Genomic DNA, 12,500 nt, shown 5'->3' with positions numbered 1-12,500 from the left:
GTTATCTGTTTTAGAGTGCTTTTGTGGAGGATTTTACTGGGCATCATCACACGTTCTTTTATGTTTTTTTCTCTACTTTTCTCACATCATATTGCCACTCTAAAAAAAACATTTTTTATATTTTTCCTAAAATATCTTCTACCATTCAGCCCAATTTTTATAAAATGATCTCATAGTAATATGATCTTTCCATAACTGTGTTACTACTCTCTTTCCTTCTTCCATGCTTTTTCATTTATCCTTTTTATTCCTTTGCCTATTTTATACATTCCTTGTTTTTCTTTATCTCTATACAACATACTGTAAGATGATTAGAAAATCCTGTTTCAACTACATCCCCTTCTGCTATAACCAACTTTTTGATAATATAAAATAATCTATTTCAGTTTTACACATACCCCTTTTGTTAGTCTATGAATTTCTGCCCCATAGTTTTAACTTACCACATGTTATAACTTCTAATACTTTTCTTATATCATTTCCTTTCATTTTATGCTTGCCTCTTAAATCACAAATAAAGTGTCCTGATGTTATAATATTCATATTTATCACTATAAAGTCTAAATGTGATAAAATAACCTTTCCTTTTCTTTACAATTAGTATAAGCATTTAATGTTATAATTCTATATAACTTTTTTCTATTTTAAATCTACAATGCTTAGCATTCCCATTTTTGCCAAAGTTACATCCAATACCTTTAATGTATTTCTACAGAATATGGCTATTCCAGAACATCGCTCATTTCCTAAATTCAAGATTATCTTTCCTCAACACAGTTTTTCTGTTTGTAATCTTTCTCCATTTGTTAAACATTTTGTGTCTTCTAACATAATTACATCTATATCACATGTATTACACCACTCCAAAATCCCTATCCTTCTTACTATATTCTTAATACTATTCACATTTACAGAAAACATTCAATAAATTTCATTTCCCTTTTCCTTAGATTCATAGTTTCACAAGTTCATAGCTAATTGCTAAGCTATCTGCCTTAATGGGCTATTTTAAGCTTGGCCAATACCCCCATAGGTGAGAATCAAACACTGTACCTTGTCTCTGTGAGTCAAACACTTTAACCATTATACCAATCTCCAACCATTAGTTGTATATATTCTTTTTTATCCATTTCTTTTCCTTTTGTATTTATCCCTTTAAAATTTCCTTTTCTGTCTTTATCCTTTTACCAATAAAATATTTTTTTCTTTCACTATCTCCCAATCTATGTCTTCATTGCTTGTTTCAGAGCCTTTTTCTGTGTTCTCTCTACTTTTTTCCTCATCTATTTTTTCTTCTCTTTCTACTACTTCTAAAATGTCTTCTCTTTGTTCATTTTGTTCTTTCTTTTCCCTACTCTTATTTGTATTCTTACAATCCATCCATGCAGGTCCAATTGTGTTACATTTATAACATTTCAATTCACAATTTTTTGCACCATGTCCAATTTCCCCACAAATATACTATTTTCTTTTATCAAAGTTACTTATCAAATGTCCTTTTCCATAAAAAAAAAAAGTTTTTGGGTTGTCCCCAATATTCTATGACTGCTATTTCCCTTCACATTTATAATGCTTGGTAGATGTATATTTTTCCTCTTTCCGTTTGTAACACAATATTATAATCACATCCGCCTGTCCAAAACCCCTTTTGTCATAAACTTTTGCAATGTCCGCTACTTCTTTACATAAAGTTTTCAAATGTCTTTTCAATGTCTCTCTTTCCACCTCTGTTCGAAACTGCATGTGAATTTTCTTTTTGTTTCCATGTTAAATGCTTTTATCACATAAAGACTCCATGGGTTACAGTCTTTTTTTTCATATTCTCCAAGAACATTTTCTATTGAAAAAAACAGTCTCAAATAAGTTACAAAATTTGTCTTTGTTGATTAGAATAAATGGTCTTACTGCATGTGCTTTAACACCCAAAGGAGCTATTAAATTGTCTTACACTTCATACCTTGTCCATTTCTTTGTCTTCTTTACTTTGAATGCTTACCATGTACTTCTGTTTTTTATTCTCTTCCATCTCTTTCTTTTTCTGCTACTCCCCTGTTGCCTTCTTTTACTTTCTCTGCATACTTTTCTTTTCTATCTCACCTCTATTCCTCAGCAATCTCTCTCTGAATCTTCCTTTTGTATTTTCTCCAAAATGTCCCCCAGGAAATGTTGCCTTCATTTGCTGACACACTCTGCATCACAATTTCTTTAAGTAAATCATCCTACAACCCTCGCAATTGGAGGGCTGTAATTACACATTCATCATTTGCCGATTCATTTCCAAACTGATTTCTTTGAAATGTCTCCTTAGAATCTATTACCCATTCTCCAGTGTCAATATTAGCATTTTCCTCCATTTCTCTCATCACTCCATTATCTCCTTCTCTCTCCACCTGCCTCTGTTTCTCCAGACTGCCTTTGTTACACCAGCCTGCCCCCCCCCCCCCCCCAGACTTGCTCTTTTGCTCTAGTGGTTCTGATGCTGTTCATTTTGCAGATGTGAAAAAGATCCATCAGAGCTGGATCCGAGGATGCCTTTTATGCCAGGCATAGATTGCCTCTCAGTAACCTGTAGGACACTGAGTATAGAGACAGGGCATTAAGGTGATCCACACCAGACAATGTGTTTATACCCTGGTAAGGAACCTTTGTGAGCATTCCAAATGTTGCATATGTATGGTCAGTTACATGCCAAAGGGGGCACTATCCTCAATGATGGGTCTGGTAAGAGCAGAATAAAGTTGCATTATGACTTCTTTATACCTGGATGCCATGCCCTTTCTTATAAGCTGCATGATACAGAATGATTTTCTTACTACTGTGGCCACACATTGATCAAACATCAGATTACTGTCTACAAATGTTCACAGATCCATGACTACTGGGTCACCTGTAGGGGTGCCTTATCAATTGAATAATTAGCCTGGGTTGTTGTTTTTCCAAAAGGCAGAATAATGCATTTTTTGGCACAAGAGTTTTCATCTGTGTCTTTGGCACCAGTAATTTGTCTACGTTAGACTCTCCTGTAAGATGTTTGTGTCATGGGTGGAATCTTTGATAACTCCCAATCTGCATTCATCTGCAAACTTTGTCAGCCAAATTTCCTTAACATTAGCCTTTTTTCCTCCGAGAAGTAGATGCCAAATTAAAGCAGTCCCTGCACAGAGGCCAGCGGTACCCCGCTCCCGCTGGTGACTGGTCTCTTATTGGAGATGGACTCACCAACCCTGGGTCTTGTCTGTGAGCCAGCTGGCAATCCAGTGAGTTATGCATGAGTTTTTGCCCAGTTTGGTGAGTTTGTCAACTACACCCAAATTGGGCACTCCACTAGGTGATATACCATTTTCCCTCATGCATTACTTTGGTGACCTTATCAAAGAAATCCATAAGGTTTAGTAAGCATGAGAGTCCCCTAACAAAGCCAAAATGGCTTGGGCTCAGTGCCTGAAGGATGCCTAGGTCTATGTTGATCATTTCCATGATAATGCATTCCACAGCTTTACATATTACACATACTTAAGGGATGTTTATTAATATGTATATGCTTTCATGCCCATGCTAGGATAACTGCCAGTCTCTTCCCAACCTATGTTTCCTCCAACCTTCATGAGGAAATGGACATGTATGACAACTGCCCAACTCCTCTATCACAAGGACAGACACTAATATGACAACTGCCCAACTCCTCTATCACAAGGACAGACACTAACGATATAGTGCTTTTCCCCCCATACTGGTAAGATGGATATCCTGTAATCAAATATGGGTAACTGGCATCACACACAGTAGTAGTCATTCTACACAACGGTTACACAGACACAAGGTAGAGGGTTTGATTCTCACCCTTGAAGGGAACTTGACTAAGTTTAAAATGGCCTGTACAGGCAACTAGCATATTACTTACCTATGAACCCATACAGCAGAGACACACACCATGACAGTGAACAATACACTGTATTTGGCAAGAACAAATCTATGAAGTGAAGCAGAGTTTCTCCCTAATCCAATTCAAATATAACATGGACAACTGGATAGGGAACAGGAAATTCATCCCTGGTTTGGCACCTATGTCTCTAATGGACACAGGTAGCCTGTAACTAGTTCCTCTCCCAAGCCCCTGCTTACACTAGCAAAGGTATCAGAACCTGTCAGGGATTTGGGATGCATGGCTAGTCACCCATCCATTTGCCTAGGTTGCGCTTGAACAGGGTCATTGAGGAGCTCTGCTTCCAAGTCATGTGAAGCAGAGCTCCTCAATGACTCTATTCAAGAGCAACCTGGATAAACGGATGTCTGACCGCAAATTCAACCTGGGGGTGGCACCCATATCTCTCATGGACAGAGGTAGTCACTGCTGATCTGTAAAGTACATCCATCTAACCAAGGACAATTGGGGCAATGGCTAGGCTTATAAAGGCTGTAGGGCCACTAACCTAGTAACCTATGAACATATGAATAAAGATTCTCAATAAAATTAACCTTTCTCATAAGCCTCAGATTCTCCAAATGAGCAAAGACTTGCAACACTCTTATTTGAATAAATATTCTGTTCAATAGTTACACAAATATCACTTTATTATGAATACACGAAATTCAAAGCAGATAAAGGCATCAACTCCATTTAGCTTGCTTACCTGATGCAGCCAGCGTAAAAGACTCACCACCCCTTTGTCCAATACCACTCAAAGACTACTGAACTAATGCATACTTGAAAACTTTTGCCAAGTACTACTTTTACTGCAAAGCATTTCATGGGACAACTGACATCTTGGTAAAGAAAAAGTACAGTTTTGTACCTACCATAAATGTAGATGTTCGAGTGCTAATACAGCTGCAGTAATCACATATGGGTTCTCTGCCGTCAGGCGGGTCCTCGGTCGGCCGAATTCCAAAGTCTTGGTCCGGCGTCGGTTGTTGTCGCCTTCTTCCCTGACGTCAGTGCGACAGGGTATATAAGTAACAGCCGACGCCATATTCTCCAGTCTTTCTTGCCCCAGATGTCAGGTGCCCCCAAAGGAAGGCAATAGATAAGTTATATATATCTAAATATATTCAAACAATGCAATGTTATCAAAAAAGAGTAGTTGCAAGCAAATACACCATAGGAGGATAACCCAAAATAGGTTGTATGAGGAGGTGTTAGCCACTAGTCCTATACCTAGAGGGGAAGGAGGGAGGGAAACCTGTACTGCAGCTGTATTAGCACTCGAACATCTACATTTATGGTAGGTACAAAACTGTACTATGTTCATCGTGCATACAGCTGCAGTAATCACATATGGGTAGAATCCCAAAGCTACGCACAGGGTGGTAGGCACTAGTTAGAACTGGGATGAGCCAGAATGCCCTGCAATACAGCAGCAGCAAAGCCTGCTCTAGTTTTGGAATATAAAGGCAGGTGGTAGTGTCTTGTTAAGGTATGTACAGAACTCCAAGTGGCTGCCTCCAAAATATCTTTGGTAGGAACTCCTCTGAGGAAGGCTGTGGAGGTAGCTGTGGCCCTGGTGGAGTGTGGTCTGATGCCTACAGGGACAAATTTCCCATGATAGGAGTAACAAAAACATATGCAGTGGCCTACCCATTTAGAGATTGTCTGTTTGGTAACAGGCTTCCCTTGAGCTCCTACAGCATGAGAGACAAAAAGTTGTTCTGATTTCCTGAAAGGCTTTGTTCTGTCCAAATAGTAACGTAGCTGTCTATGGATGTCTAAGGAGTGTAGCAGCCTTTCCCCTTTGTTTTGAGGATTGGGGTAAAAGGTAGGTAAGTGTATGGCTTGATTTAGAGCTACCCTGGATACCACTTTAGGCATAAATGACGGGTTGGTTCGAAGGGACACCCTGCCCTGATGGAAGATAAGAAAGGGCTGCACAGCCATGAGGGCTTGAAGTTCCGAAACCCTACGAGCTGATGTAATGGCCAGAAGGAAGGCTGTTTTCCAGGACAAGTATTGCAAATCTGTTGAGGCAGCTGGTTCAAAAGGAGGCAAAGTTAATTTTTCTAGAATGTAATTAAGATCCCAGGCTGGCACTGGCTGTTTCCTTGGTGGTCTTATATTCTTAGCCCCTCTGAGGAATTGCCTTAAAAGTGGGTGAGAGAATAACGGTGGATCCGTGTTGAATTCTGCAGAAATGGCTGAGGCATGGATTTTAATGGAGGAAAAAGAAAGTCCACTGTTCAGTAGCTCAGTTAGATACGGTAATACCTGAGGCAGATTCAATATTCTAGGGTCCAGGCCACTTTTCTCATTCCAAGAGCAAAACCGTTTCCATTTTGCGGAGTAAGTCTTCCTAGTAGATGGTCTTCTGGCCTCCAGAATGACATCCTGCACCTCTTGGGAGAGTAGGGTCTGCTGTGGTGTTAGGGGATTTTCCAAGCAGCAAGATTGAGTGTTTTTAGCTGACTGTGAAGAGTTTTGTAGCTGTGCTGAGTCAGCAGAAGAGGAATTAGAGGTAGAGGCCAGGGAGGAGTATGTGTTAGGCTCCTTAGGAGTGGGTACCAGTGCTGCCTTGGCCAGTCTGGAGCAATCAGTATCATCTTCGGTCTGTCTGCTCTTGCTTTCAGGAGCACCTTGGATAGAAGAGGCAGAGGTGGGAAAGCGTACACTGTCCATGCTGTCCAACTGAATGAAAGGGCATCCACCCTCCATGCCTTTCGGTGAAATGTCCTTGAACAAAACCTTTCCAACTGATGGTTCCTGTGGGAGGCGAAGAGATCTATGTCTGGCCTTCCCCATGCTTGAATTATCTTTGTAAACACCTGTGGATGCAACTTCCATTCGTGTGGATCTGTCATATTTCTGCTTAGATTGTCTGCCAGCGTGTTTTCCAAACCTGGCAAGTACTGTGCTTGAAGTTCGATTTGCCATTCCAGAGCCAAGTTCCAAAGTGTCATGGCTAGTCTGCACAGGGGATATGAATGTGTTCCTCCTTGTTTGTTTATGTACCACATTACCGTGGTGTTGTCTGTTCTTATCAATAATTGTCCTGGATGCAGGAGGTCCTTGAATGCTGTAATTGCATTTATCACCGCTAGCATTTCTTTTTGATTGATGTGAAGGTGCTTTTCCTTTTGGGACCATTTGCCCTGAATGCACCTGTCTGTCATGTGCGCCCCCAAGGCGTAATCTGAGGCGTCTGTTGTGATGACTTAATTTGCTTGAGGCTTGCAGAATGGGAGACCTGTGTTTGCTTGACATGCTTGGGCCCACCATAGAAATTCCTTCTGCAAACATGGAATTATTGGTAGTATTGTTTCTAAATTGTGGCTGTGTTGAGACCATAGGCTTTTTAAGTACCATTGAAGTTTTCTCATATGCAACTTTGCACATGGGATTAAAAGAATGCAAGATGCCATGAAACCCAGAGCCTGCAGGATTTTCCTTGCAGTAAGCCTGGTGCAATTTGCTAGTGTTTTGAAGTACTGAGTTAGTTGCCCTTGTTTTTCTGGCGTAAGATAGGCCATCTGGGTGTTTGTGTCCAAGTTGGCACCCAGGAAAGTTATTTTCTGAGATGGTGTCAGCCTGGATTTCTCTTTGTTGATTGTGTATCCCAGAGAATTCAGTAACCGTGTTGCATAAGCCAGATGTTCCATAAGAGTGTGCTTGCTGTCCGCTTGGATCAGGCAGTCATCCAAATAAGGGTAAATTTGTATCCCTTGAAGTCTGCAGCAGGCGATTACTGATGCCAGGCATTTCGTGAATACTCTGGGCGCAGTAGATAAGCCAAAGGGCAATGCAGAGAATTGATAGTGGATTGAACCTGCAAGAAATCTGAGGTATCTTCTGCAGCTTTGTCTGATTGGGACATGCAGGTATGCCTCCTTGAGGTCCAATGTTACCAGCCAAAACTCCTTGCCCAGCATGGGAAGAAGCTGCTGTAATGTGAGCATCTTGAATTTTGGTAAGTAGAAATGTATTTAGGATGGATAAGTCCAAAATGGGTCTCCAGTCGGTTCCTTTTCTTGGTACCAGGAAAAGTCTGGAATAAAAACCTTGACCTTGTTCGTGAGTAGGAACCTCTTGAATGGCTTTCATGTCCATGAGTTTTGTAATTTGTATTCGCGCCTCTGCCCTTTGATTTTGTGGCAGGTTTGGCATGCCTCACATTTTTGGAAGAGTGTGAAAGTGAAATCTGTAGCCTCTGTTTATTATGTCCAGGATCCATTTGTCTGTTGTGATAATCTGCCAATTTCTTGAAAATAGTGCCAGCTTTCCTCCCAAGGGGGCTGCCAGCTGAGATTTGCTTGGCATGAAAAGGAGGAAGTCATTGAGTTTGCTTTCTGTATTGTTGTGCAGTGTCTTCGCCACCTCTTGGTGCTTGAGATTGCCATTGTCTGCCTCTATATGATCCTTGAGATTGTCCTCTGCCCCTTGAGCGCCTGTATCTACCTCTTTGGGGCTTGTCCGTGGCTGGAAAGGACCAGTTTTTTTGAAGGCCAATTTCTGCTAAAACGAGGTGGCTGTACCTGTAGAAAAGCCTTGACAGTTTGCATAGATTTAGCTTTTTCTTCCATTTTGCGTGGTATCTCCTCAGCATTAGTACCAAATAGTACATCCTTTTGTAAAGGAGCATCTAGTAGTTTAGCTTTAACATGATCAGGCAAGCTTTGTTCCCTAAGCCAGGCATGTCTACAAATGACTGCTCCTGAGGCAGCAGCTCTACTTGAGGCCTCTAAGGCATCATAACCACATTGTAAGGTGTGTTTACCCACTTGTTCTGCACTATGCATCATATCCTGCAATTCCTTCAAATCTGGTTGTTCAGGTTGAGACATTTTGTTTCTTAATTGTGATAACAGAAACTGTTGATATTTAAGCATATGGAACTGACAATTTAAGGCCCTCATGGCTAGGGTGGCCGAGGTGTATACCTTTTTCCCCCCACCTTTCTAAGGATCTAGATTCTCTTTCAGAAGGTAGTGGATTCTTGGCCGTAGAGGCCTTCATTCCCTTGGGGCCTTGAGAAATGGTTTCAGGGTCAGCATTATGGCTTTTGAAAAGAAACTGGTGAGAGTTAGGAACTCTGTAGTACCTATCAGGTTTGACTGGTGCAGGAGGCAGGGAATCCGGATTAAGACAAGCCTCCAAGTAAACATCATCAAGTATGTCCAGGACTGGAGGTATAGCCAAAGGTCTGTGTTGGGGTAACAAAAGAAATTCCCTGAGCCTTTTCTTGGAATCAGAAAAATCTTGGCCTTCCCAATGGAAGTGCTCCCTCAAGGTGTGCAAGGTTTCCCCAAAAGAAAAGTCCTCCGGGGGAGATACAGAAGTAATGGACTGTCCTGCATCAGAATCCTCATAAGGGGAGTACGAGTGTTCCTCCACATCAGAATGTTCTGAGAGAATGGAGCCCTGTTCAGAAGAGGGAGAGTCTTCCTCCACTCTGGGTCTCTTGTCTGGAGGGGGTTGGGAACCCCTGATATAGGAAATTAAAACCTCAGCCATTTTAAGCATCTGCTTTTTAGGCATGGGGCCTGGGGATGGGCCCTGTGTAACAGGCCTCTTGGAATGCATGGCTGATTTGGACTTAGTGAAGGCCTTAATAGAAAAGGAAGAAGAGGGTCTAAATACACCCTGGGTGGAAGTGGACCTGTCCACATTAGGAGGCTCAACACTCACTGTGGTTTCGGTGGTTGTAGTCTGAGTAAGGGCCAAGGTACCAGCGGTCTCGGGTACAGAAGACACCGCCAAGGAAGTGTCGTCGGTAGTCAGGGACTGCATAGGCGTCTCGCTGAGAACCGGACCACGTGTAGCCGACTTTGGCGTGGTGTCGGTGGAGACCGCGGGCCTCGCGAGTCGGTCTTTGTCCTTGCGTTTTTTGGACAAAACGGTAGTCGGAGTATTTTATAATCAAATGCTTTACCAAAATAATATTGGGCGAACTCCGCCCGACGCTTAATAGTGCGTTTATTGAAAGTCGCACAGAAGCGACAGCCCGAGATGTCGTGGTCTGGGCCTAAACAAGGTATGCAAAGGGAATGGAAATCCTTATGCGGTATTTGCTTCCCACAAGAAATACAATTGTTAACTTTGTCTGACATCGGTCTGAGGCAAGAAAAGTTTCCCCAACGGGGTACTTAGCTTTAAAGACGACTTCGGTTTCCAATTTTTCGTAAATTCAGGAGCTGGCCGACCGGCACTTGCGAACTGCTTCTGCTTCGGGCACCGCACGGCAAAAAAGACTAGAGAATATGGCGTCGGCTGTTACTTATATACCCCTGTCGCACTGACGTCAGGGAAGAAGGCGACAACAACCGACGCCGGACCAAGACTTTGGAATTCGGCCGACCGAGGACCCGCCTGATGGCAGAGAACCCATATGTGATTACTGCAGCTGTATGCACGATGAACATCTTGTGTTTTATAACTGCATCTGAACTTTTATTTTTTCTATGCCTGGTGTGGCCTCTTCCACCCATTCATTTGTTAGCTTACATATTAATCATTAATGCAATGCCATTTATAATTTTACAATGTTAAATTCTATGAATTCAAGTCATGTCCCTTTTTTAATTCAGCACTCCTATATATTGTGGCAACATAAATAGTACCCCTGAGTTGCTTAACTCAGGCGTGTACCTCGTATCACCTGCTTATATTGTTCTGTATCACATTTAGTTTGCCATGATCTTTCTTCACATGACTCTAGAACTTACCACTTCACAGAGAGGGAAATTTTCTTCTACTCTAAAAATTTAGCATGTATCACTTTCTGTATACCTCTGAAAAAGCCAGCTTTCCTTGGCCTTAGCCTTAGCCAGTCTATTTATACCATCAGACATAGTGACTTTTATTTCCCCAATCTCAGCTCCTTTACTCTACTAATTAGTAACAATGATGTTGCAGCCCTGTATCATCTTATACTTTTTAAAAACAGAATTTCACTCCCAGAAAATAGGCCACCTTTACCCCATCTTCTTTAAATCTGCAATCCAGGTTGGCCAATCATTATCCACAGAAACATGTTTAACTTTTAGCCATTGTACTCTCATAGAAAAGCATTCTAGCAGCAGGACAAGCCTGCAGTACTCATGTATTCTGCCACCTTCTTTTGTTTCAACCAACCACTTATGTTCTTAGTTGTTCCTGTTTATTAATAACACTTCATTACATGCTGTGTGCCAGTTGCTCAAGTCACTGATCAAGCAATTCTGCTACTACAGTTAGGATACATACTTTTTTATATTAACACATTACTAAATTATTTCTTACCCAGGAAAGCCTTCCAACAGGTACCCAAACTGGAAGATACTAAACAATTTATTTTCCACTTTATTGTAGAACATGGCATATTCAAATCCAGCGCCTTCAATATCTGTATTCCTTGAAAAAAGACGGCACTTGCTATCTGTATCCATACCTTAAAAAAATACAGTTCACAGGTAACAAAACTAGAAAGTATAAAAGCCTACATTTCTGTAATGCCATTATAAATAATTATTTAACACATATCAAGAGATTAAAAAATAAAGACTACTCTTGTATAAGAAACATTACAGTCAACAGAGAAGTTCAATAATGTTAAATGGTCAATTATGACTGTAGCTATGAAAGATCAAGGCAACAGACTAATGTAAAAATATTTTATATAGCAAACAAACAGTTTAAAGTAATTTTTGCATAATGTTGATAACAATGGCCTTGTAACAGTAGTGGACAAATAATACTACGAACCATAAAGTATTCCTCACAGTGGCCATAGCTGTCTCTGATTCAAATTTTCCAGTGATCACTTAAACTGACCTATCTGCAGTAGATACTTTACAGAAGTGGTAGCATTATTTTCAAGTGCCACAGAATATTCCAAATACAGTATTACCAGACAATCAAACAAAAGCCCCCGCAGTACTTCTCTTGATTGCACTTCCATGGCTCTGTGCATTGCTTTCAGTCTAACCTTACTATTATCCTTTTACCCAAAACCAAACTGTTAAATCTGGATCTTACGAACACCAAGTTCTTTCTCCTGTTCCTTCTACCCCAGTCCAAACCAATGATTAATACAGACCCTTCTTGCATTTTTAATTCAAACATTATTCACTATAGCCATTGCAGTGCTGAATTTAAGGTAAATGATTCCACCCAGCTGCAGTGAACATACAAATCTCTGTAAATATCCAAAACATAAACGCTTATGACCAAGGAGCTGATTCACAATCAGACTCTCAGGACCCTGCTTAATGAGGCCTTTGGTTAGGTCACATCTTTTCCATAAGTCAAAATTTGGCATGGATTTCTGTAAAATCACACATTTGGAGTCATCCACATTCCTGTACTTGGACACAATAAAGTAACATGCTGGCTATGTAAGCACACCTGTCTCTCAAAGTTTGCCACTTTGCTCTCATGCCGTCAGTAGGTACCTTACTGAAAAATCAAAAAAGAAAAAAAAATAGTAAAATATGATGGTAAATCAATAATCTACTTTGTATTATTGAAGCAAGTCTCAAAAACAACCAACTGACTGACCACAGGTTACTTTTAAGTATTTTGCTCATGTATCCTT

The 12,500-nt window shown here is 40.9% G+C and overlaps 1 protein-coding gene across 4 annotated transcripts in view; it reads right to left on the bottom strand.

Annotated features, from left to right (window-relative positions):
* The window catches only part of LOC122808841 (acyl-coenzyme A thioesterase THEM4-like), a 399,123-nt gene that overhangs the window by 253,079 nt on the left and 133,544 nt on the right, over nucleotides 1-12,500 (bottom strand). For all 4 annotated transcript variants that reach the window (XM_044079928.1, XM_044079929.1, XM_044079930.1 and 1 more), the window contains exon 4: nucleotides 11,207-11,354. In XM_044079928.1, the coding sequence (XP_043935863.1) occupies nucleotides 11,207-11,354 (148 nt within the window). The remainder of the gene's footprint in view (nucleotides 1-11,206; nucleotides 11,355-12,500) is intronic.

Source organism: Protopterus annectens, chromosome 8.part0 (genome assembly GCF_019279795.1).
Source record: "Protopterus annectens isolate FY-2018-M chromosome 8.part0, PAN1.0, whole genome shotgun sequence".
In the NCBI taxonomy this organism is placed as follows: domain Eukaryota; kingdom Metazoa; phylum Chordata; order Ceratodontiformes; family Protopteridae; genus Protopterus; species Protopterus annectens.
Note: the sequence above shows the minus strand (reverse complement) of the source record. Positions and strands in the feature narration are given on the sequence as shown.